This window comes from Pezoporus wallicus, unplaced genomic scaffold (assembly GCF_028554395.1).
Source record: "Pezoporus wallicus isolate ANWC-B61680 ecotype Strahan unplaced genomic scaffold, APGP_CSIRO_Pwel_v1 contig_6520, whole genome shotgun sequence".
Taxonomy (NCBI): Eukaryota; Metazoa; Chordata; class Aves; order Psittaciformes; family Psittacidae; genus Pezoporus; species Pezoporus wallicus.
Window position 1 is genome coordinate 398,958 of NW_026636887.1, and position 26,809 is coordinate 425,766.

The 26,809-nt window shown below is 42.1% G+C and overlaps 1 protein-coding gene across 6 annotated transcripts in view; it reads left to right on the forward strand.

Annotated features, from left to right (window-relative positions):
• Positions 1–26,809, forward strand: part of FARP1 (FERM, ARH/RhoGEF and pleckstrin domain protein 1) — a 217,393-nt gene that overhangs the window by 175,482 nt on the left and 15,102 nt on the right. For 4 of the 6 annotated variants that reach the window (XM_057402081.1, XM_057402086.1, XM_057402084.1 and 1 more), the window contains exons 14-18: positions 7,794–7,984; positions 10,034–10,123; positions 12,262–12,395; positions 22,977–23,058; positions 25,796–26,033. In XM_057402081.1, coding sequence (XP_057258064.1) covers positions 7,794–7,984; positions 10,034–10,123; positions 12,262–12,395; positions 22,977–23,058; positions 25,796–26,033 — 735 coding nt within the window. The remainder of the gene's footprint in view (positions 1–7,793; positions 7,985–10,033; positions 10,124–12,261; positions 12,396–22,976; positions 23,059–25,795; positions 26,034–26,809) is intronic. The other 2 variants (XM_057402083.1, XM_057402085.1) reach the window with 1 other exon arrangement.

A 26,809-nucleotide genomic window follows, 5' to 3' on the forward strand; every position in this document is an offset into this window, starting at 1 on the left:
TCAGCTGGAAGGGCTGTGAGTGTGAAGGCACAAGGTTCTCTGTTCAAGCATGTATAAAGTGAAGGAAGCTGAAGTCCCTTTTAGTCTTCCAGTAATGCTTCTGTCTCTGAACAGTGTAGTTTCTTAAGGCATTTTCTGTACATTTTAGCGCACCTCTTTCCTCTTCATTTAGGGGATCAATCCTCTTCTCCATACCAAATAAGAAAGACCCTAAATATAGGAAGGAAAGCGAATCTTCTTGAACAGTTTTTTATATGTACACCTTTCTTCTGTTACCCTGCTGTGAGACACAAGTGATAGGCCAACAGTCCTTTTGTCAGAAACCCAGTTGTTTGTTGCTGTCTCCTACTTGATGATGAAGGTTTTGGGGTTTTGTGTCTGATACACGGTGTTAACATCAGGAGGCACCAAAGATTAGAGTGTGTAACCTTTCTCAAATGTGAGTAGCAGCAGACTCTGGTTTCAGTCAAGCTGCTTTACGAGAAAATTTTGGCCGTGCTGTCAGTTTCTAGAAAGGAAGGAAGTTTAAATCTTAGGAAATCAGAATTTACAAAATCTTTCTGCCTCTATTTCAGTAACTTCTTTAGTTGCTGAAATAAGCCTAGACAAGGGCATGTATCTTATTTACTTATATTTATAAGGAAAATAATTCTTGTGCAACGTGTGGATCCTGAGCAAAAGCATCTTCTGCATTCCTCCGTGTGGTAGGCTGTGTGGTGCCATTGATATTTTAAAATGCAGAATTTCTACTTAAAACTCAAAGGCTTTTTATGAATAAGAAGCCTAGTTTGGGTGACATGTAGCAGTTCTTTATAGAGTATTTTGTCTTCTGTTCTAATTCTGTGGTCTATAAAGAGCATGTAGAATAAGCTTGGTTTATCTTGTTTGTCATTAAAAGTAGTGAGCACTTCATTTTAAATGTTAAGAGATCTTTAAAGCCTGTGTGCCTGGCTGAGCTGTGTATTCACAGGCATGTTTTTCACAATAAGAGATGGTGTTATTACAGTAAGGGGGGTAAAGACCTTAGAATCATGAATCTACATGACATGATGGTAAATACTTAGTTTGCTCTAGAATCATTAGAGTTTTAAGGTATAATTTTAATTGATGGGGTTTTGGTAAAGTTTTGGCTCCTGAGAGCCATAAAAACCCAGAGTTCCTACTGATAAAAATTAACTCTAAAGACAGTAATGATACAGCTGTCATGGACTGAGTATGGAAGGTTGAAAGAAAATGAATGCTTTCTTATTCAAGAGCTTTCAGGCTTGTAAAATTAGATTAGATGCTTGCTTTAAAATGCTGCAAATCCTGTTTTGAGAAGAAAACAGGGTTTTTTCCTTTGATGGTTTACAGTAAGATCAGAGGTTGGTCTTTCTGTTCAGTTCAGTGAATGTTAGAGCTCATGAATGTTGCCTTTCCATAAAGCACTTACAAATCTTTGATTAGCTGAATCTATATTTTTCCCTTTTCCTGCTAAGAAACTCACCTGGGCCCACTAACAAAGTTCATAAGCTTGGCAGTGTTTCACTTATCCAGCCCTTTCCTGATTTCTGTGTGTGCACATGCATAGATTTTTTTAAATAAATCTCAATAGTTAAAATTAATTTTTAAAATTGAAAATGCTGGGGACTTCATTCTCATTTTTGTCATTTGTTTAATACCGTTTAAAGATAAACATTTTTTGTTTCATTGTATGCACTGTTTTGTCAGCATGTACCTCTCTGGGAGAAGAAGCCTTTTCAATGTTCTGTCTATCCTCAAAGCATGGTGTATCTTCTGTTCCTTGCATTGTTTGGAGCACTGTCTCAATGTCCTTTTACTGCAGAAATACCTATTTGTATTGGGAGTACCTAATTCCTCTTATTACAGTAATCCTGTCTTATAGAGCACTCCTCACCTCAGAACTGGAGAAAACCCCCACCAGGTTGTGAGTCTCAAATTGAGAAACAACACATTGTTAAGGACCAGGAGAGTGGAGGGAGGGGGGGAGAAAGTCTGTTTTCCTGGCCATTTGAGCTCCATTGAGCACAGCCAAATTGCCCTTCATTTCCTAATGAAGGCTGCACCCAGTGATGATGGAGTCTGTCTGCCATAGCTCATGTAAGCAGGATCACTGCAGTCTTGGGGAGATGTCTTGATGAAATGGACAGTATCTGTGGCATAATCTTACATGGGGGCTGAACATTTTCAGTTCTTTTGTAGCACTATGTCAAGTTGGTTTAAAGGCAAAGAAACAAAAGCAAACCAGCCCTAGCTCTGGGTACATCAGGGAATCCTTCTATAGGTTGCTCTATTTCTGTCTGGAAGGATCAAGGCTAGACAAAGGACTGATGCCCAGTGACCTTGTATTCTTCCCAGGCTGTATTGTTCACTCTTTGTTCTTAAGATGCAAGTATACCCTGATGTAGGCTGACAGCAGTTACTGTCTGATTTCACACTCACCACTGTCTAAAACCACAGTATACCAATAAAGCATGGACCTTTACCAACTGGAGAGGTTTCTGGCTACTAAACCAACACCAAGCTTGATGAGACTATAAGCATGTCAAGCCATTTAACTGTGTATGCATGGAATTAATTTTTTTAATTATTATTTTTAATTTTACCTGTACTGAAGGCTTTTACTCATTCTAACTGGTATTTTGCTGTAAAACTGTGACTGGTTTAATTGTTCTGTCCATTTGCTGGCTGATGCTTTGTTCTAAATATGAGCGAATTGGTCCATTGAAAGAGTGCACCATTCTCCCAAATCCCTGCCACTCACTGCCACTCCTGCCATAGGCATGCATTTTGAAGCTGTGAAGTCGAATGCAAACCTTTCTCCCTGTCATGTTCCTCTTCAAGCCAGGCAGAGTTACTGCTTATGTGTGACATGAAACTCTCTTCCCGAGTTGTTTTTGATTCGCGTTCTTCCCCAGATTCTTTGGTACCGTATACAGGGGTATTTGTACATAAATTTACGGCTGATGTATAGTTACTTTTCAAGATCTTTAATTCTAACAATCTGTATCCAGCACTCCAGCTTGTTCTGTATAATGGGGAAGAGTGCAGCTTGATGAACTAGTCCCCCTCAAGCTTTCATGGCAGTCAGTGGATTTTGTTCTTGTATTGTGGGAGAACAATGCAGAATCTCCATCCAATAACTCTGTTAGCTCAGCAGCACAGCTGTGCCTGGTTCACAGCTGGGGAGAGAAGGGATAGACACCCTTATTAAACTCTTCTCCAATCTAAGGTACTTCTGTCATTGGTGAAGTGCATATGAAAATTTCTGCCACTTCATGTGGTGTTATCTGTCCCCCATGTCATTTTGTACTATGCATCTTTCTCTGAACAAAACTTTTTAGCTCGAAATTAGAAACATGCAACCACTGTGACTATGGAAAATTAAGCTAGACCTGTGTGGTCACAGCAGCAGCAGCTCTGTCAGATACTTTCCTATTAAAGAGCCTTCATAAGTTGTATGTTCAGTAATGCAAAACACAAAAGGACAACAACTTGGGTTTCATCTTTCGGACTGGAGTTTAGAAAGCACTGATCTGCCATTAAAGCAGAGTAACGGGGATCTGGATGTCACAAGCTTCTACTGACTGCAGAGCAGGTTGTGGAGCAGGCTTAAGAGAGAACAAGCCCTGCAGCATTCCAGGTATTAAAAAAGGTGCTTTTCTGGCTCTTAATACGTTTAAATTTGTAATAAACCTATAAACCTTAAGAGCAATATAAACTCAACAGTTGAGTTAGTGAGCACTGTAGCTGTACATGAAGTTTTCCAGCAGAATCTCAGTCACCTTCAGCAATGGTTGATGCTTCCTCTCAGTTCCCATCATTGAGTCATTTTTACTTCTTGGGACTCCGTAGAGGAGGAACATACCCAGGAGCATCTTAACACTGCTGTACTCTTCCTCACTGTTAAAACAGTGTGTAGGGAATAGGAACTTTTGAAGCAGATGCAGAACACTAAGTGTCTGTAGTTTGTTACTCAGCAGTTTCGGGAGAAAAGGCATAGAGGAGTATCTTCAGGATACAGAGTCCCATTTGTCTTCCTGACAAAGAGGGGAGCCCACCCATGCTAGGTCAAAGTCATCAGCCAGGGATTTCAGATCATCTTATGCTGTCAATGTAATCAACAGAGCAGCAGGCAATTCAGCTTACCTATGATTTGAACTGACTTTCTTCATCAACTGAAAAGTACTGATTTGAACTCTTTTTTTTCCTGGTACTAGCTGTGTTTTAAAGCAGTATAGCTCAGCCAGCCCAAGGCTCTGTAGGCACCAACCTCGGCGCAGGTTCCTATGGGTTAACATCTGTGCATGGTGCAAGCCTAGAGTAAAGCACATAGTGCTAGTGGGGTGGATCACAGTTGGCCAGTCAGGCAGAGAGCTTAGCCTGTCCTTCTCTGGCTGGGCACCCCGCTCCAGCGCTCCACCATATTGTAGCATGTAACTGTGATGTGTGTTTTGACAGAGGCATAGCTATTACGTGTTTGATTTTAGCCACTGGCTTCATTTTACTTAGCACATGGAACATGTGTATTGATGGAAAGGGATGAGGCACGTGTAAAGGTAGGACAATAACCCATAGTTTCATGGCCATGTAAAATGCCATTGTTGTTCTCTTTTTGTTTTTCACGTTAGCTTTCAATCAAGGTTTACTTTTTCTGTCACCTTCTCTGCTGTAGCACCTTTCCCAGTGCCTGGAGAGTAAACCAGCTCAGTGGAACTAAGGACTGCTCCAGGTACTTTGGCATTGATGGGCTAATCTGCCATACCGTGGTAAAGTGTATCTCATTATTGCCAGTCATCAACCACTGTTCGTTTCTCTTCCTAATCCCAAGCTCAGATAAGAATTAAAGCAAGTGCTTAGTTCCTATCCACTCCACCAAGGATGTCATTTTAGCATGTGCTTAAGCAACCCTTTGGTAAACATCCTTTTGTACTTGTCTCTTGGTTTATGTGTATATAGCTGGCTCCATTATATTTGAAAGATGGCCCAAGTCTGAAACTAAATAAAATCATATACAAGCAATGACAACTCCATGTTACTAGCTGCAAACCTTTTAGGCCTCCAATGTGTTGTGCAGTACCACTTGAATCTGGCAACTGACATTACTAATAATTGCCTGTCAGTCAATGAACCCTTTAGGGTAAAATGTGAGACATTTCAATACCTTGTAAATAAGATTGGTCTCCCTTCTTCTTCTGCTTATATTCTGAAGTGTATGTAGTTGATGAGTAGAGCATATATGAACATACTCTTACGTGACAGGAGGTCAGATGAAACTCTGAGAAAAGACGATTTGGTCAATGCAGGTTATTTGTTCCTCCATGAAAAAGAGAATGTCACTTTGCAGCATTGCTATGACCCATCAGCATGACACTTGTCCCTGATTGATTTGAGCTGGGGGAGAGAAGACCTTCCATTTTCATTTCTGCCTGACTTACTTTCTCACAGCAGAATGAGGTTTTTTCCCACCTTTACCAAGACAACGTCCAATGTGTTAATCTTTTTGGATGTGTTGGTTGTAATTCAACCCTAGAATGTACTAATGTAACAGCATTTTGAGGCTGCTTTGTTATACCTAGCTTTAATTTTCACTTGTTCAGCGTATTGGCAGATGGGGTCTAACTGAGCTCTTGCTTGCAGGTGGTGGTGGTCGGCTTTGGTCACTGCTCATGTCCATATTGATACCAGAAAGGAGGATGTAGCATTTCAGCTTGCTGCAAAGTAACTTTGAGAATGTCAATGATGTATTGATGTGCAAGTGTTTAATCAGTGGGGTGTATATTCAATGCTGTGAACCACCAGGCACACTTTTTGTGATACTTTCCATAATACTTTTCCCAAGTCATGTGTTCCAAGAGTAGGTTAGGAAATCTTTTTAATCCATTATCCATTTGATATTCTGTAGTTTGAAATACTTGAGTTGTACTGATAAAAATTCCAGTACATTAGAAGTTAGATCTAGGATTATAAATAGGTAGATAGATATGTCAATATATCTATATCTGTCTATCACAGATAGGTGCTACTTAACTTCTAGACTATAATGCCTGTGAACTTCTCACAGAGGTGCAAATCATTTATTCACTGTCATATGACAGACATAGTGCCAGAATTTCTTTGTTTCCACGTTTGAGGTGATACAACTTTTCTTATGTCTTTTGTAATGTAGTTAAGTACTTTAAACTTTACAACCTTGCTATTAATCTGTTTCACTATTTCTCAATGATGAATTCCATTTCTTTTGAAAACACTGTATACAGTTGTGTGCTAGTGTCAATAAAATTGACATTTGTGTAACAAGCTGTGGCATTTTCTCAAATTTCACTGAACATTGATTTAGTGTGAAACTGTTGGGAAATCCTTTCTTGCTAGCTGTAATAATACAGACATTTATTTCAGACAAGTACTGCTTTGACTTTGATTTATAATAGGCTACATAACTGTCATGATTACATAAACTGATAACTGTATTGTTTTTTTCCTTCTCTTTCTCAAAGGAATGATATATAAACATGAACTGGTTTGGAATTTGAAAGCATTCATGTTCTAGGAATAAATATTGAGTTCTTCCATAAAATAAATAGGTTTTATTACTGGCCTAATTACATTTATTGGTGCCTATGTATACTAGAGTACCTCAGCTGTGTTGTAGCAGCAGGAACACTTACTTATCATAATCTAGGGAGGGCATAAACACATGATAGTAAAATGTGTGTGACCGTAATTATATATGGCAATGTATGTGGTTTACATTTAGTCCTATTAGATGAGGTAATCAGGAACCTGTCACATTTTTGGGGTTGGATTTTGATGTATGATGCCAAAACGCTACAGACTGTAAATGTTCTTCCACATGACAGATCTATCCTCTAAAACAGGTTTAGATTTTCAGAGGTTTGGAGGAGGGGATAACTGGGAAAGCATTGAGCATTTTTGGCAAATTCTTTCCTTTCTGCAGTCAGTAGTCTGGCTGCCTCCCAGAAAACAAAATGCTAATTTCAGTTATATTTTATGTAGTGTATATAAATCCATGGAAGTGTAATTAATTGTCTGATTCTTTAATATTTTTAATCCAAAATTAAATGGGACTTTATATCTGTGATGATCTGAAGATGTCATTCTTTGTGCATTAAAAGTATTGCTTTTCTTATGTAAATGTAATGCTAGCATTTCCATCCCAAACAATCAGAGGAGCATGGAAAGACCTACAAGGTATAATATACATACTTGTGTTGTGTGTAGAAATTTGGGAACTAGTAGTTTTCTTCTTTCATGTTAGATCAGACTGGTTTTAGCAGCAACATTGCTGTAGAAAGTCGTAGTTTCTTTTTCTCTAGACTTCCATTAGATAATTTTGTTCTAACTTGTGTCCTATAGCTCCATATGAAATAATGATTTGAGTCTTTGCAGTTCTACTTCGTTAGAAAGAATGACACTCCTAGAGTGACTCCCTTACTGTTGTATTTATTCTTTTTTATAGAGTGGATTACAGTAGTGAAAAATTTGATACTAATTTGATGTTTAGCAGTAAATATTGCAGCCAGTCATGTATGCCTTGATCCCTTCCCTACAGAGACACTAATTTCAGCCAGTTTTATCAGCTAAAACAATGCTGCAGTCCCTTGGTTAATACAAGTGGATGCACATTCTCTGGCTTCAAGTCCATTTGAACTAGTTTGAGGACCCTGATGCCTGTGTCTTATAGTGTAATTTCACATACTGCAACTTAATTCCTTTTGGTACTTTCTAGAAAGAACTTGTCCTAACTGATTTCTCTTTTACCCTTCTTTTAGCAGGTTCTCTGACTGGCAGCCCTCACCTTTCAGAGCTCTCCATCAATTCCCAGGGAGGCCCATCGGTAGCAAACATGTCTTTATCTCCAAACTTGAGCCCTGATGCCAAGCAGCCATCTCCCTTGATCAGCCCTTTGCTGAATGACCCATCATGCATCAGGACTGATGATGAGGAAGAGGTCAAGAAAAAGGTAAGGCAGAGCCTTGGGTTTCTTCTCCATGTTGTGTTGTGGCTACTGCTGTTGGTCGAAGTGACTAATATCTAGACCCCTACAGCTATAGGATTCACACAGATAAGTCAAATTGGGTGACTTGGTATCTGCTGTCCTTAGCCACGGTGTTTCCAAGAGCATCCCTGTGCTCCTGAGGCCAAATTCACAGTTTGGAGCAGGTCAGGCCAGAACCACAGCACTGCTTTAGCTGAGGGCTCAGTGCCCTGGTACATTCTCCTGAGCAGAGGTGAAGGAATTAGGGCCCCAGCTCCTTTTTAAACAGGAGCGAGAATATAGGTAGCTCTGTGTCCCTAAGTTCAGTGTGGGATAAATCTGGGCCAGTCCTATTGCTTGGAACTTTAAAAGCATGTTTTGACAGGGTCTGCTATAAATCCAGCTTGTTTTTAAGGAGTGGAGTTCGGTAGTTTGTTGCAACAAAACAGTGTGTTATTGGAGAGAAAATATCCAGGTGACAGAGGGAAAAGACACGGCGTTGAGCAGAAGTGTCCAACCCAGGCTTTACAGTCTGTCTCTACTGGGACCACCACTTTGAGCATTTGATTGTAGGAGTTGAAAACGCTGTCTTTGAGCCACAGCCTGAAGTGTTCAGCAGGAAGAGTTTGGCTCAGCCCTGTCATTGCAGCAGAGCCATATGGGAGCATCACATCCAACACTGCTTTTAGAAGATAGAAATAATTCTGTCTGTGCCAGGTTATTCTGGATGCCTGCTGGCTTCTCTCTGCTGTACTGCTGGGCAAGGGGCTTGATCTTGTCCTTCTGTTGCCTGAGCATCTCAATAGGAAGAGGGTAGGAACTCAGATGGCTTTGTTGGAAAATGGGAGCATACGTAAGGAAGATCCCTTTTTCCCACTGTGCAGAGTTAGCAAGATACGAGAGAAATTTGAGAAGAAAAATAAACAAGAATCAGTTAATGGCCTCATGATTCTTTATGTCAGTCAAAGTTACAGCAGCCAGTGACTGCTGTGTATGCCAGCTGATGATGGTTCCTATGGAGTTATATACTGGCTAGGAAATACCCACAATCTACTTTGCATCCCTTTCTAGCACATCCTCTGCATCTTCAGGGTGGAAATGTAGAAGCAAAAGATCTAAGGGTGTTTTGCTCTTCCTCCTTGCTTCCTGAGCAACAAAGAGCAGATCAGTTGGGGGGTCCTTTGACCTTTCAAAATTAAGAGATCAAAGCCACTTGATCACAAGAGGACAATTTTTCACAATGAGAACAATCAGCCATTGGAATAGTCTCCCCAGGAAAGTGGTGGATTCCTCAACACTGGCCACTTGCAAGATTCAGCTGGACAGGGTGTTGGGACATCCAGTCTAGGTCATGCTTTGCCTAGAAAGGTTGGACCAGATGATTCTTGAGGTACCTTCCAACCTGGTATTCTGTGAGTCTGTGATTCTATGACTTTTGCCTCTTGGGTAACACAAGATTTTGTTTGGTTTGTTGTTTTAGTTTTGATTTTTTCCTGAAATTTGAAATCTGTAATTTACCCTAAGACCCTAACCCTCTCCCACTATTGTCAAGCCACAATGGGAAAAGCTTACAGATTTTACTTTTTTAAGAGTATTTTTACTGTGGATTCTTATTCAGAGTGATGGGTGATGATGAAATTTATAATAATCAGACAGTAATTATTGTCATTTTGTCAAATTTGATTCAAATGGTTATTTAGCTTGCAAAGGATTTCTTTGTGAACTTAAGAATACATCCTGCTCTGGATGTGTGGAATAACCTAAAAGGAGCCTCAGCACCCCAGAGCTGTAGCAATCACCTTGGCAGAAAAAAAGTCTTTCAAGAACCCATAGAAAGTGCTTGTTCTCTTGTGTTTGCAATGAAGGATTGTTTTCAGGGCTTCAGGGCTTAGGAACATTCAAGCATGAGTCACAGTAACCACAAGCAAGGGTCACTAGTTTGTAAATCTCTTGGCAATTGTTGTCTGCAGTTTTTTCCTACAGAAAGCAGCTTCATAAAAGCAGATGAGAACCTAATGTGTTTGCAATTTGCAGAGATTCCCAACTGAGAAAGCTTACTTCATTGCTAAAGAAGCGGCGACCACAGAACGAACATACCTGAAGGACCTTGAAGTCATCACATCGGTATGTTTACTTGAGCATTACTCATGAAACATGTGAATCTCTAGTCAGCAGTAGTATTTCATCTGCTCCATTTAACATTTTAGCTGTCCCATGCTACTTCCATATTCTGCATTGTAGGTAGTCTCTACAGTGCACAGGAGTACAGCTCTCAGGAGGAAATAACATAAAAAGCAGAGAGTAGAGATCTGCATTGTGGTTAGTAACATGCACTACAAAACTATATTAGGTTGAGGAACTTGAGACATAGCCGAGTTATTTTTTTTCTTGCTCTCATACTTTGTGGTCATAATTACTAAAAATGCCTGTGGGTTTTCAATGACTTCTCTTAAAACTGAAGTAGCTCTCTAGGGTGACGTGTAAATGTTTTGTGCTGGATTAAATGCTCTCCATTTAACATGAAATATTGTGGAGGACCTATTTGAATGATTCTGAGTTTTCAGTAAGACAGCTTCAGTCTGTTAAATGAGTCACTAATCCATAGCATCTGATCAGGGTGTGATTGTTAAAATCACCAAGGCAAATATGTGTCTTCTTTGCACACACACCAACAGTCTTGTTTAACTTCCAAGTGTAATGTGTGCAAGATTTAGCCTTAAATAACAATTGTCTTTAAAAGGACACTGGATCCAAAACCCCTCATGGTATTTCAGCAGGGCTGCCAGCTCCAGATCAGCTAGCTCTTTAATAATCCAGTGTGTGAAACTGTGAGGTGCATGGCCACGTCCTGCATTGAGTGTTGTGGTAAAGAGGATGTGCTGCAGAGAAGACTCCATTGGTACCAGCTGGGAAACACGGACACCTTCTTCCCAACTTCTCATCTGTTTCAGAAGCCCATGTGGCAGATGCAGTTGCACTGACGCCAGCTGAGATATAGCCAGTGTGGGTTAGAGCAGCATGATTGTTACAGGCAGCTGTGGTCCCACTGCCCATTTACCTTGGCTTTCTGTGAAGCGGGGGCAACAAAGGAAAAGGCCAGGTTCTGTGGGACGGTGGTCACTGCTGCAGTCTCAACAGTAGATATACTTTTTTCATCTGCTTTCGTCAGTGGCTGCAGAAACAGAAAGTTTTAAGTCTTCAGAACTAAACCTCATTTCCCACCCTGGTCTTTATTCTTGTGGTAGGCAAATTTGTATTTGCTCTGCCACCAAGAGGCATACAAGTGGCTCTTAGCTAATCACCAGACCCATCAGCTGTCCTCCACAGATGACTGGCCCAGGAAGCCACTGAGAGTAACCAGTGTCATTAGAAAAGGTAGAAGGAACAAGTGTCATGCATGACTTGGTAAGCATGCAGTTCTTCAACCTCAGCTCTGCTCACTGTAGAGACAAAGCAGGGGAGAGGGAGGCTTGGGAGGGATCTCTCTTTATCTCAGGGCTGGATCAGCTCCAGCTGCTGTAACAGCCTTCTATGGTCCCAGCAGCCTTCTAGGCACTGCTGGAAGTCAACTGTACATAGCTAGAATCCCTCAGGGCAGCCAGGAGGTAGTAGTGTTATCATGTTGAAGATTAGAGACTGTGCCACCTTGGCAGGACCCCTAGTCCTATGGCTTTACATCCCCCATATGTCTCTTAGGGCGAAATAAAGAGAATATGGAGCAAAACTGAGCAGGAACCTCTTGCAGTCTTAACAGTGTTTGGGACTGACCCTCCTATTTTCTGCTCCTACTGTCTTGTCTTGCAGGTGGAAAGTACCATCCTTGTTCACTGTGCAAAGTTCGTGCTGTTCTCTACCTGCACACAGCAGCAGGGGCTTGAGTGTTTACTGTACCAACTCCTGTGAAAGGGATTTCAGACAGAACTCAGCAAAAAGCAGAGCATATTTTTTTTGTTGTGTTGCAATACACTTTCTCTTGCACCTACAGCATTTGCAGCTTCAGTTTGTATTGACCAACCAGTTTGGGCATGAAAAGAATTTTCACGATTTGATAAGGGATGGCAAAGGGGAAGGGAGTTTCTTTTATAACTAAGCACAGATAGGAGTACCAGTTCAGCATGCGGGAGTGCCAGGGGTAGCCTGGGTTGTATTCTTAGCACCAGCTAAATGAGTTCCTTACTGGGTTAGGTGTATAAAGACAGCAAATTATCATACCTGCTGCATTTCACCCCCTGATAATTTTGCTTTCTTTTTTTTGTTTGTAGTGGTTTCAGAGTGCAGTGAGTCAAGAGGATTGCATGCCTGAAACACTGAAAAATCTCATTTTCTCCAACTTTGAACCTTTGCACAAATTTCATGCTGGTTTTCTCAAGGAAATTGAGCAGAGACTTGCTCTGTGGTAAGACTGTTGTTTGTTATTTAGCTGTGTTATTTCATGCAGTTGAGTGTTTTTGCATTCCCTTTTGGCTAACTTGTTGTGCTCCACTGTAGTGGCAGGTTTGTGAAAGTTGCAGCTGTTGGTTATTAACAGACTGGGTATATTGAATCATGCTTTGTTCGTGTTTACTCGACAAACTCTGTTGTTTGGATGTCTCGGGTACAGACATATGCAAATGAGATAATAATTCTGGATGAAGCTTTCTTTTGCCAAATGTCAATGTTTCTATATGGCAGATCTTCTGAAAAACATGTTGCAAGCAGGCTAACCAGTGATAAAGAAGGATTCTGTCAAACAGGTGTAGGTTTTCAGAGACCATTCTGCAGGCACCATATTTTTGACACTCTCACAGTCTGCAGTGCACTCTGTGAATTGACAGAGTGTTGGAAGAGGGCACTGAACTTTAAAATTATCTACCTTTAGCATAATAGTGACAGTAAAACATGGCATTTTTGTGAAATAGCTATGGAGTGAGTAATTCTTTTCTGGGAGGACTCTTAGTTCATTTGACCACTGATATCTGAGCAGAGGCAGCACACAGAAGCCCTCTTGCTCTGGTTAGATCTGTCTGGACTAGATCGTCTTGCTGTGCGCAGACGGTTTTTTTGGTAGTCTATCTTTGGTGCTGGGAGCCCAACTTTTGCTTTGTGGTTAGAAAAGTAACAATGGAAAACCACGTGAAAGCAGAGCAGGCAGACCTGATGAGTGCTAATCAGTTTAATGCCTCTTTAACTAATTAATCAAAACAAAAGCAAAACACAGTCTTAGAGTGTGTGAGTTCAGCTCTTGTGCTGTGAAGAGCATGGTCATTGACTGAAAGCACAACACATTGCAGACTAGTGCTATCCAAACCCACCCTGCATAGTTCCAGAATTAGTGGGTGTTTTCTCTGGTGAGGGGAATGTGATACTGCCTCTTAGAGCTCACATCCTCGCCCAGGGGTCCATGGTTGATGTTCGACGTAAGGTCACTCTTAAGGCAGAGTGCTGCACAGCAACTCTGCCAGTATTCCCCTTTTTTTCACAGGGCTGCTACTGGTGTAATCCAGTCAGGATTTTTACAGGTGTTAATTGCTTTCCAGTAAGGAACATTTATTGCAGGTACTCCAATAAGGCAGTATCAAATGTTACAAAATAGTGGTTGTTTCTCCAACCATGGTGTAGGATTAACAACTGGTTGGGGATAATCCCCAACTAGTTGGCATTCAGGGTTTGTGGTAAGAAAATAAATAATTATGCAGTTAGTAAAGGGCCAAGTTCTGCTGTCTATCAGAGCAGTCTAATCTATTGAGTTGTCTGGGTGCTAATTGCTTGAGCACATGTTGAAACAGAGATTTCCCCTATATCCTTCTGGTTGCTGGTAGCACTACAGGTGGGTGCCAACCTCCTGTTCAGGTGTGATGTTTTTCAAAAACTGGAAGATGCTGCAATAACAGACCGTTGTGGAAAGGTGGCATTGTAGGAAGTGTGGGGAGCTGCGTTAAAAGAAAGAAAGAATATTCAGGCTTTAGACTTTCCATGGATTTATTTTGTTTCTTCTTTTCAGTTAGCTTCTTTTAGAGCTAAGTAAGCCTTTTGTTTTCCAGCTTTTCCTTGTGTCCTAAGGCTATGGTTTCACAGAGTGGTAAACCTCAGTTTAAGGCTCCTAATACCATATTTAAACTGCAGTTACCCTGTGATACAACGTGCTGATCTGCAATGAAGTGACTTTGCATTACAAATTTGTTCGAAATTATTCTGCTGAGGTAACTTTGCCCCAGCTGGGCACCTCATTCTGACTTTATCAGCTCAGCTATTACATGTGCTTCCATGTAAAGCCACTGGGAATTCTCTGATGGCTGCTCTCATTCACTTGACAGTAAAGTAATCACATTCCTCCCCCTGGTCTGCATCCAGTTTGCAACCAACAGCATGAGTTTACCTAGCATAATACCACTATTGAAGACGGTGTTTGTTATGTAAAGTTCTGGAAGATTTGAATACTTGCCTTAGGAAGAGAGGCGGATTGGCTGGCTGGTGTTATTTTGGAGATGATGCCTTTACATAATGCAATAGATGCCAAGGTAAGCTGCAAGCAAGAAGATCTATCCTGTAGAGATTACTGTTTAATTTAAGTGGTGAGTGGCAAAAAATAAACAACCCCTCAGCATGTAGAAGAAGCAGGTAGTGGCAGTGTGGAAGGGAGTATCTTCAGCGGTGTGGTCAAGGTCACTTAGCTCGATATCCATATTGCCATGATTGTGCCTTTGCCTTTGGCCTCGGGTAGTTTTAAGCCAGTGGGCTTTGGCTGTGTTCATCACCGCTGTGCAGAGCACTGCCCAGACTCTATGTCAGCTGCATAGCTCCTCATTGGCCTGGCTGAGCCAGCAGCACTGATGCAGGAAGGGGTGGGCAGGATTCAAATGGGCTTGTTTAAATCTGACCCTTCATGTCAGCTCTTCTAAATTTCCAGGCAAGTGGAGCAGAAAGGAAGGTGGGATGCGTGTGTTGAGATGTGAGCATGCTCTGCATTTGTCAGAGGGGGGTGGCATGTCCTACAGAAACCTTTTAGCAGCCTTCCAGTGCCTAAAATGGGCCCACAATAAAGCTGGTGAGGGACTTTTCTTAAGAGCAAGTAGGGATAGGACAAGGGGGAATGGCTTTAAATTGAAAGGGGGGAGATTTAGATTAGATATAAGGAAGAAATTCTTCATTCTGTGGGTAGTGAGGCCCTGGCACAGGTTGCCCAGAGAAGCTGTGGCTGCCCCAGCCCTGGCAGTGTTCAAGGCCAGGTTGGACGGGGTTTTGAGCAACCTGGTCTAGTGGAAGATGTCCCTGCCTACATCAGGGAGGTTGGAACTGGATGATCCCTTCCCAGTCTGTGAAAAAAGGGCCTTTCAATGAAAGGACTGTGGACTTCATCAAGCTACTGGAAAGCCCCTAGCTACCCACGTGTGCTGTGGCACCTTGTCTTAGAGGAAGAGCCTCCTACAACCAGTCATCTCTGTTACCCTAGCAAGTAGGATGCTGGGTTTTATCAACTTCAAGCGCAGTTCAGCCTGCTTGCATCAGTGTGTTTGTCTAAGGTTTGTTTCAAACCTTCATGTGTTGGGTGCTTGTACAGGACTTGCATCGCAGTGAAGCTGTGATCCAAGCAGCTCAAAGAGCTGTGAAGAGAGCAAGGCCAGGGGAGGATTGCACGTTACAATTGTTAGGTGGCTTTCTGCTTTGAATTTGTTAAAACATCTATAGACTCAGTATTTGGCTCAAAGAAGCTCAGGTTGTGTGCATTATTAAAATCATTTCTGGCTTGCTCAAGGCCCTCTGAACTGTTTGAATCTGCTGTCAGAGGCAGGCTGTTTGATACTGAACATCTTAAGGGCTGGTATCCTTTTGACCCACTTATAGATCCTGGCAGGTCTGATTTGTTTCTTTACACAATTCACTCATTTTTCTCTTTAGTACTGCATTTCCTAAGAGTATCACATCTTGGTCTAGTTGATAGTGATAAAGTTTTTAACAAGATGTGAATTGATGCTGACACCAGTAGCTAACTGCAGAATATAGAAAGTTCCTGCTTTTTTCACAGCTAGAGTTTCTTTCTGGCCATGAAACTGAGCAGATTCCTGGTGGGCTTATTCCACATCATCCTAAGATCAGTCATACCTTGCTCTGGGCAATGTTTTCTACCTGGCCTGTGCTGTTGCAGGGCCAGTGAAGCAGCCTGTGGATCCTCCCAGTTACCCCAACTGTGCTGAACCCTCTCTACACAAGACTGTCCATGTTCCAGGGACCAAGTGAAAATACTCCACTAGACCCCCTGGGGTTTGAGGGGAGGAAGGACGAACTTTAGGGGATGCAGACATGCATGGGGCTCTGCTCTCTTGAGCAGCAAGAGAGGAGGAGAGAAAAGAGCAGGAAGCTGCCTGATGTGGGACAGAGAACAGTGCACATCAGGCTGTTCTGTTAGCAAGTGCCAGGAGAGCTGTGTCAGGCACACAGGCATCCAGGTCCTAGTCCTGGACTCATTCAGGTTGCTCCTCAGCAAGGCTTTGGGGGCAGGGTGTGGAGTTCTCAACCCTTTCTGCTGGGAGGAAATATGGACGATATATCTCAGCAATGGCGTATCTCAGCTCCCGTTTTGCATGGAATCCTAGAATAGTTAGGGTTGGAAAGGACCTTAAGATCATCTAGTTCCAATCCTCCTGCCATGGGCAGGGACACCTCACATTAAACCATGTCACCCAGGGCTCTGTCCAGCCAGGCCTTCAACACTGCCAAGGATGGAGAGTTCACAACTTCCCTGGGCAACCCATTCCAGTGCCTCACCACCCTTACAGTAGAGAATTTCTTCCTTATATCCAATCTAAACTTCCCCTGTTTAAGTTTGAACCCATTACCCCTTGTCCTATCACTCCAGTCCCTAATGAAGAGTCCCTCCCCAGCATCCTTATAGGCCCCCTTCAGATCCTGGAAGGCTGCTATGAGGTCTCCACGCAGCCTTCTCTTCTCCAGGCTGAACAGCCCCAACTTTCTCAGCCTATCTTCACTGGGGAGGAGCTCCAGCCCCCTGATCATCCTCATGGCCTCCTCTGGACTTATTCCAACAGTTCCATGTCCTTTTTATGTTGAGGGCACCATATCCTGAGAGATGTTAAGGCAAGGATGTTATGCACTGTGGGCAGTGCAGGCAAAGTGTGATGTGCTCCCTTTGCATCTGGCTGGTTGAATCTGAGAAGTCACTTAGGTTTTACTCCTTTATTTATCTAAGCTGTTTAATAGGCTATTCATTTGGGCCCCAAACACCATTTTCCAGCCAAAAATACTGAGCTAATCTTCCCACACCCCTTTAAGTGTTTGTATTACGAATTTCCATACTGGTTTCTGTAAATTCTGACAGAAGACGGCAAATGGAGAATCGTAAGTTTCCCTCCTTGGTTGACCCCTAAGCATTGCAGAGAGCAATGCTGGGGCAAGCCAGAATACCCATTTCTACCTTAAGAAGCACTATCAGTTAGTACAAATCTGTATTTTGTGCCTTATACATGGGCTTGGAAGAAAATTAGTATGTGTGGTGCAGAAATGCAGGCAGACTCTTCTCCTCCCAGGAAAGCCAGTAGTTTGACTCCCACTTCACAGTCACTTCTGAGGCAAGCTGTTACTCAGTATGACCAGATGTGGCTGAGAAATGTGTGGCTGGTGATTTGCAAGAAAAAAGCTCTTAGATCTTAGCGTATGAAAGGAGAAGCCTTCATCAGGATTCATGGAAGCCAGTTTTAAAACCTGTAATAAAGAGCACTCAGAGAGGTGTAGGAAGGTGAGCTAAAATGTTGGTTTATTAACCATTTTTTGTTTGGGAAGTAGTACTTGTGGTCCTGAAGAACATTCTGATAAAACAGTTTATATAAACAAGGCAGCCACCCTTATCTTCAGCTTCGCAAATGCATGAGCACTGACTGCTCAGCTGGTTCTGCATGTCTGGTGAAGAGGGATGAAGGGGGCAGTTTGGGCAGTGTTTGTCCTATGTACAGAAATGAGGTATGTATTGTAGTACAAACCTTGGAGTTAATGCAGTGTGGATTCCTAAGATGAAAAGGGGCTTGGTGGCAGAGCATTGGGCTCACTTTTGAGAGGACAGTTTCTTTTCTGAAGTCACTTTCGGTTACTTCTGGGGTTTAGAGCCTGCTACACCCAAATGAATTAGAAATCATGGGAGAGAAATACCTTGTCCAGGTTCCATTAGTCACACCAGTGCCATGTTACATTTGTTTCTGTGCCTCTCCTGGTGGAATGTGCCCAGGATCACCATTGAGGACATTCCAAGGCAAGGCATGAAGTGTTGTGAAATATAGCGTGAAATATACTGAAGTATATTTCCATGTGATGATGTTACTTGCTCTACTCTCTTACCATTTAAAAGTATTAGTGACACATACTTGCTGTATATTGGGTTTCCTCCCACAACAGGGATAGCCAGCCCAAAGTCTTTCAAATGCGTGAACGCTCCTTGAAGGCTTGGTGGGAATCTGGGGAGTTCTGGTGACTTCAGCGGTACATCTCTAAGGCTTTGAGCAGCATTTCATGCACCACTTCCTGCTGACAGGACAGCTGCATCAGGGGCTGGAATGGGCAGGGCAGTAAGAGGCACTATGTAATAGCAGGGTGGATGCAAGGAAGAGGATGTTTTACTTGTGTCAGCTCTTCTTTTCCAGTTACGGAATGTTCCTCTTATTTAAAAGGTAGTTGTAATGAGGAATGTTTAAGGTATTTTGTAATGTCAGAACTTTGTTAATAATAGTCCTAAAAAGTCAAAAGTGTCTAAGTACTCAAAGACAGCCTATAGTCTCCAGGAAGGAGATGCTGTTCTGAACATCTAGCAAAGGTTACACACTGTAAATATAATTTACTTTTTTTTTGTTATTGTTATTATTTTTTCTTTCTAATTGAAGGGCTGAAGTAAAGGTTTTTTTTATGTTTACCTGAGGACAAAATCTCTGTTGAGGTATCTTTCTCTCCTTCTTTGCCCTCCCACCATCCCCATCAAATTTCTGTTCCTTCTACTACCAGACCTGGATGATGGAGGGTAGTATTGGCTGACTTGAGATTTCTTTTCATTAATTTTTCAATGATGTACACTGAGAAGTTCATGTAATTAAAAGATCCAACATAGCTGCTTGTGTAGCCCCTGTAAGTCAAGCTGCTGGCCATTTTTACTAATATATACGGTAGCGTCTGAGTCTCTTATCAGATATAACAGTTGGTGTCCTCCGCTTGCAATCTTACACTTGCATTACTCTAAAAAGGAAGGGACTATCTGGAGAAAAATGGGAAATTAGCTTATTATAGAATAGTATCTCCTGATATTATTATATTTCCTGATATTAAATCATGCTGAATAACTATTCAGCATGATTTTCAGAGGTGTTAGACCACAATGTCAGTGGAATGAAGGCACATTATGTGTGGGGAAGGCGGATCCTACATCCTGTGTGCAATGTCAGGTCATAATCAGCTCCTGATAAAAATCCGTAAAAACCTAGTCTCTGAGCCCTGTCCCTTGTCACTGGCAGGTAGATGCCATGTCCAAACAGTGACCTGTGAAAACAAGGAGTAAGAAGAACAATTTAGCCATTGATGCACAACAAATGAGCAGCTTCTTCCCCCTCCAGTGCAACGAGTGTTGTTATTCCAAACATACACACAGGGAGAGCTCTCTTCTCCACTGCTGTGCTTCTGGCTGTTGCAGCAGTAAGACACCATTTGATGGGGTGGGTGTTTGGGTTTTATTTTAATATTCTGTGTGTTTGGATGCTCTTTTCTTGGGGTTTCTTTTCTTCTTGTTAACTTGGGATTTGCACCATTAAGGAACGGGGGAAGAGGGCGGTGTAGCGTAGGGATTGCTATGGAGTCCTGGCAGAGAGCTGGGGTGGAGTGGAGGATGGGGTTTAGGAGGCAGATGTGAAGTCAACATGTTCCCCTATGCCTGTCCTCAGCTTTCCCTGCCCCTCTGCTCCACATCACAGCCCACATGCGTATGCACCATCCCCAGTGGGAAAATTGTCTCTGTTGCAACATACAGTGTTTGCATGGAAATAAATAACCAAAGCAAGGAGAATGGCTGGAACAAAGAGGAATACTCAGCCATCACATTTCTGGGTTTTCCTAGGGTTTTAGTTGTTCCAGTAGTATGCATCTGCCTGCAGCAGAGGTTATCTCTGCTGGCCTGGGCTAAAGGCTGTGGTACAGTTCAGCAGTTTACTGTTCAGCCAGCAGCTGGAGAGAGGCTCTTGCTTTTGAGGAACCCCCTTCTCTCCCTCTTTGTCACTCTGCCAAGACACAGAGGAAGATTTGAAAGCCCTCAGACTGTTTAAAAAACAGCCTTTGGACCAGTCTGTGTCCTAAGCCAATGAAGGGGAATGTCCCTGGTGCTTTTTGTGTGACTGATGTGGTGAGATGCTGTGCAAGAAGCCAGTGCTGGCTGTGCAGACAGGGGGGTCAGCTTTTAGGAAATAAGGACCTGACTGTTCAGTGAACAACTGCACTGATTACTGGCTGAAGTTCACAAGGTCAATGGAAGCACTCGCTAGGACTTCAATAGGCTTGTGGTCAGCCTTTGAGTAGCCAGCGAGTAGGAAAGAAATTAGCAACAAGTATTCAGGCCAACCTGTATTGTAGCCTTGAGATCAGAATAGCAATTTCTGATTAGAAGTATCAGTCTGTAATGACGTATTTAATATTTATCTTGGCAGTAAATCAGAAAGGTACCGAACTGAAGTCCATTAGATTAAATTAAAGGTAGAGACAAAAGGATCCCGGTAGTGCCAGAGTGTTAGAGAACAACACATAAAGGAAGAATTCTTCTAGAGATAATTGCCAAATACTATGTTGTTACTGAAAGCAGCACAAGTTCATCTGGCTTTGACATTTCTGGGATTGTGTGCAGTGGCACAGTGTGAACCGTTTGGGACGAGATGCTGCATGCTCACTGCATGGGTGGAGGGCAACTTCCCCTTGCTCCCTGCCTGTGCGGTGCTACTGCCTTGGACCTCAAATGGTTGTGGTTTTCAGTCGGGGGCACTTTGATACACACACTCTGAGCAGAGCACTTTGATACACACACTCTGAGCAGAGCTTTAAGCACTGGGAAGCTTTATTTACAGCCTCTCAGAGGAAATCTCAGTGGGGAGAGCAGCTGAATGGATAGGACACGGGGGAAGGGAAAGGCAGAGAGCAGCATAGAGGGGAGATGATTTGACAGGCAGAGGCTTCCTAGAGAGAGAAATTGGACTTTTATCCTTAGGTTGTGTGGAGACTGTAGTCTTGTAATGTCCATACATACCTCTGCTGTTCCTTGCAATATAGAACATTTCTTGGGGCACACTTTAGCTATGGCAGTGTTTATATAACGTAGTGGTTTTACAAAGCTGGTGATGCTAATTAAAGTTACCATTGACACAAAACGACTTCTCATCCCAGTGTAACCTTTGGGTTCATTAAAAAAGAAACACATAAAAAATCTTGAGAACTGTATTTTTCTTGTTTAAATAGGCATCTGAATGCCTGGGAGACTTAACACAATAGGAAATAATTAAAGGCAGCCTATGAAACTGGATATTGTTGAAATGAACATGCAGCAGTCCTTGTTTATCAACTGAGTCTCTTTGTTGAAGGATAAAATAGGAGATGTTACTGTGTAGTGTTTGCAAGTTGTGCCCTCCACACTTCCCAGTTAGAAAAGCACTCAGAGAGATTGTCCAGCATGGACATAACCATGTTTAACTCTACAAAAGAAAATATATTTCTGAATATGCATCTATTAATGTGATTAATATGGTTTTAAATGATACGGGTTTAAAGAGGTAATAAATTCTATGTGTCTTACCAGTGAAAGTGTATTCCTAACAATATCTGCATCCTCTGTGATCTGGTGAGTGTGGGACCTCTCTGGCTAAATTGCAGAGATTTACCACCTGGCTGTCCACTTACCCCTTCACTACACATAGAATTTTCTTTAAAGTGTGAACTACTGCAAGTGGGTGAAACCCAAAACAAAGGTCCTGTTAACCTTGTGTTCATTTATAGGTAGATTCTATTTCTACCCACTACCAAGGTAGTGCATTTCTTTGGCTGAATTGCAGTTGCTCACATCAGGACTGGATCTGTATCCCAGTGCTGATGTGGGAGCTGAAGGGCAGCATGTAAAAAGCCACACTGCAGGAAACTTGGATGCAGTATTAGAAGCTGGAAGGAGGAGCAGGACAGTGCTTCTCCCCGCACCCCTGTAGTGAATTTCTTTTGAAAACCTGACTTGATTGGAACAGATCTTTAGTGGGTTCTTACATTCATGATTTTCACTCCTGTTTTCTAGGATGTATGTTTGGATTCAGTCAGTGTGTGGTATCCCTGCCTGTCTCACACATGGGTTTAGAAGCAGGAATATCTTTTTCATCAGGAGCTGGGTTTCACCAAAATGGAGCACTCACCCAAGCACAGCTGGCTGGGTGGGAGGGAGCCGTTTGCATTTTTAATAACAGAAGTGACACACTGAAAGAAAATTCCTGCCAGTATGCAACATTTATGAGTCAATCCCAGATGCTGGATGGATTTGGGGTTTTTTGTCCCACCCTCCCCTGTACAAGCAGAAAGCTTTTCAGAGGAGGAGCACCTGCGGGTCCTGTTCTGGGCCGCAGTCCTCATTTCTAAACACAATTATCTTTCTGTTCTAGGCGTACATATTGTCATGGCATTCTGCTGTCTTCCTTTCCTTCCAGCCATTTCCAGCCTTCTCTGGTGTGTTTAAAACCACTAGCTGCTGTCTTTAAAAGTCTAATTCTTCGATAAATGCCTGCCCTCTCTGTTGCCAGAAGTGCAAGCCAGGCTGGGTGAAAGGTGTCCTGTACCTGGGAATTACATGTTCATCAGGAAGATTCCTCACGTGCTCCCCAGCAAGGGAGCATGGGGGTTAAGATTTTAAAAGAAATGAGTTATTGAGTCCCTTTCTGTACTTAAAAGTGATTATGCAGGTTTATTGCATGACTAAATGTGATACTTCTGTTGCTGACAGGGAAGGCCGCTCTAATGCTCACATTAAAGGAGATTACCAAAGAATTGGAGATGTTATGCTAAAGAACATTCAGAATATGAAGGTAGGAATGATCCTATAACTATTAAGCTTTGACACGGATTAACATTAGTGTGCTTTTTATTTTAATATGATGTTGCCTCTTTTGCTGGTCTTTGACAATTGTAATCAAGGCTTATGCAGTAGAAGTTCCCTTTGATGAAGTAGAAAACATTTGGTGAGCCCTGAGATTTCAGAATTGCAAGCTGATTTTAAATTGTCCAGCCTCTTTCCTCATTCCATTCCCCAAATACAGGAACAGCGAACACAAAAGTTCAGGAACATTTCATTTCCAGGTTTTTTTTGTTTCAAATAAGAAGGCGAAAGAGAGGAATTTAAATGGCTGAAGAGACTGCTCAAATGCCAAGTGTGCCTACTTATTCATGCAAATATAAGTGTTAAGATACTGCAGGGTTAGTGACTGTAATCTGGATATTGTTTTGATTTGGGAAATTTGTACTTGTGCATTATCATGACAAGGTAGATGAAAAGTAAATATGAATAATAATAAATAAATGTGAATAATTGCCTTTGATCCCTTTAAAGCAAAGAAAGATGTATGAACTGTAAATCATAGAATCATAGAATAGTTAGGGTTGGAAAGGACCTTAGGATCATCTAATTCCAACATTCTGCAGACTTTGCATCCGTTTCTTAGTCTGGCTGGAGTAGTATATTCGATGCTCTGTGTTACTGAGCACATAGCATGGAAGGCAGGCACAGGAACCTGTGAAAACTCTATGGACTTCTACAGCACAGATGGATAACAGCTTTCCTTATTGTACTGTAGTTTATGCATCCAGGTCAGTGTGTGGCAAAACATGGCACTGCACCTTGGGCATGTGCATCTCAAAGCACATTTGAAACTATCTGGTAAATCTTTCCTTGGTGATCACCACTTTAGCACTAACTGGAGTGGCCTTGAGTCCTTGGCTGGGGGAAAAGGCAGTTTAATCTCTACAGCTCTCCTGAGTTGTTCATTAGTGCTAGACTTTTCTTTCAGGAGGACAGAGAGATGCAGAGAAGTTAAATGACATGCAGGTGATTATGCAATAAATCAGAAAAAGGGAACATGGGAATCTTAACTTACAGTCCTCAGCATAGACAGCTTTCTCAGCAATAAGGCAGTCTTACCCTTTCTGCAGTATACTTAGCAGGAGCTGCCTTTTCCCCTCAAGACATAATTCATTTGCACCAGAAGAAACACAGAGGGGACTTTTCTACCTCCATCCCTGCTCTCAACAAGTATCCACTTTTCACAAACAATTTGGGGAATGCAAGAGAGCTTCTGACAGACTCTGTTTCTGCTTTTGGTACCTTACAACATTAAATTGTCTGTCCTTCACTGTCTGCAGGACCATCTGTGGCACTATTCTAAAGGTAGTGTACAGTCCTCACTGTAACTCAGGCCTGTCAGCGTGCTTTCACCTTTGCCGTTCTCCCTTTCCTGTTAGAGGATTTTCTGCATTTGCTTTGAGATCCACCACCACTTACAAGCACAGATATGTAGAGAAAAGAGGCAAAACCCAGCCTGACCTAAAGATCTGCACAGGAAACAATGAAGGTAGTTAAAACTCTACATATTTATCTTGAGACCTGTTAAAAGGTCTGAAAACTGACACTCCTCATTTAATTAATATAGGAAAGAAGTTAAGAGCAAGTAATTAATGGGCAGCCTCTGTAGCAGTCCAGAGGTCTTCTGTGTCTTTGCCTGAGATACAGGCTCATAAAATGAATATGCAGTTTATGGAGGAAGCCGTTTGGCTTTAGGGAAGGTGTGTTTCTGGTAAAGGAGTCACAAATCACTTAAGAGCGGGAGTTGATTGGAAATGTGTCAAAAAGCACAAGCATTACATTAAGCTAAACTCTCTTCTCAAGTCCTTTCAACATACACATTGTTTCTTTTTGTTGCTTATTAATATTTCACCTGGTACCAGAAGACTTTATTTAGCTGCTCAGAGAAGCTCTGTGCTTCCTGAAGAACCAGTTTACCTTTTGCAAAATACAGATGAAGACCCCATGATAATTATTAGAAAACACACTGCTGAATTGTTTTAAATAGGACCTGTGAATGCCTGTGACACTGAGACCTAAATGGGAGTTATGTTATTTCATGCAAAGCTCATTCACTTGGCTCGTGCTTAACTCCCCTCCTGCCAGTGGGATCATCTTAGAAACTGTACTATGCAGAAGAAGATGTAATCCAAGGACAAAGAACCATCTGACATTTCTGTCAGACAGTGCCTCCATTTTTGGGTTTGTTCAGATTCCCAAGAGATGCAACTTCTCATTAATAACAGGGGAGCAGAGCTAGAAGTCCCTTTGCCTGCATCTCAGTTCCCCAAAAGCACCTAAATGAACTGGGGCACCTAATTCCCTTCATCCTCCTAGAAAATCCCATTTTGTTTCTTAGCTCTGTATTCACATTGTCTGGCTCCCTCCCTGTTGCACCTACTTGCATGAGCTATGTTCATGCCATCATCTTGCCTTTAGATTTCTTACTGATGTGAGACTTAGTTTTGTTTGCTCATGTACTTTTGTTTTACAGGGAATGCAGAGAGAATGGGGGGTACACTTAAATGAGTAATGTCATTTCTGCTTTTCAAGTGAATATCAGAGCCATTGTGTTGTACAGTGATTTGGTTTGCAAAATCCCAAATGCTGTGCTAGTTGGATTTTTATTGGAATTGGTTTGAGCTGAGTCATGCCTCACAGTAATTACTAAGAGCTCTACCACATGCTCTTTTCTTTGTTCATGTAAGCAACTGACAATTCACCTGTGGAAGCACAATGAGATTTTAATGGAGTTGGAGAACGGGATCAAGAACTCTCGCAAGCTGGAGACCTTTTGCAGAGATTTTGAGCTACAGAAAGTCTGCTACTTGCCTCTCAACACCTTCCTTCTCAGGCCTTTACACAGGCTGATGCACTACAAGCAGATAATGGAGAGGCTTTGCAAATACTACCCACCAAGCCACATAGACTTCAGGGATTCAAGAGGTAAGTAAGAGAAAAGATTCCGATTCCTGGAGCTGGGGAATGGCACCCAAATTCATTACATGCGCCTGGTGGGATGAAATAATATTTTTTTTAAGCCTACACTGAAAGATGATTGAGTTTCAAAATCCAGCACTCAGAAGACCAGAAATGGTAGGATTAAGATTGCTCTTGTATACCTGTTATGTCACAGTCTGGACGAGTACTTGAAAGAGAAATCTGCTGGGGGTTATTAAACACAGAAATGATATGCAGTTCAGAAAGTTACTGGAACTGAAAACAGTTGAGAGTTTGGGAGAGAGGGCAGAGAACATACCATATGTACTTGCCTTGTTTCTGAATTTCCCTACAGATCCACTAGGAACACAGAATATTGGCCCAGGTGAACCCTTGGTTTGACTCAGTATGGCTGCTATTATTTCTTTAAGTGTTGTCATTTTTCTTTCCAGACATACAGTTTGCTCTATTCCCATTCCCATGATTTGTTTCAGGAGCTCAAAGCTGCCAACATGGTTTTTCTCTACATGTGAAGAAATTTTCCTCCCATAGCCTGAACTCACTGCCTGCTGTTTCTTTCTGATGATTTGTTTTCCTCTTTTCTCACCCACTTCCCCCACCCCCACTGCAAGCTATCTACTGTAGTACTACTAGATATAGTCCTATTGCTATTTAAGGATAACTCTATGTTATCTATGCAGCTAGCACTCAGTGCACATCCATGGAAGGACTTGGGCGGGGAGCAGTGCTCAATATGACTGCTCCCAGCTGTAAGGTGTTAG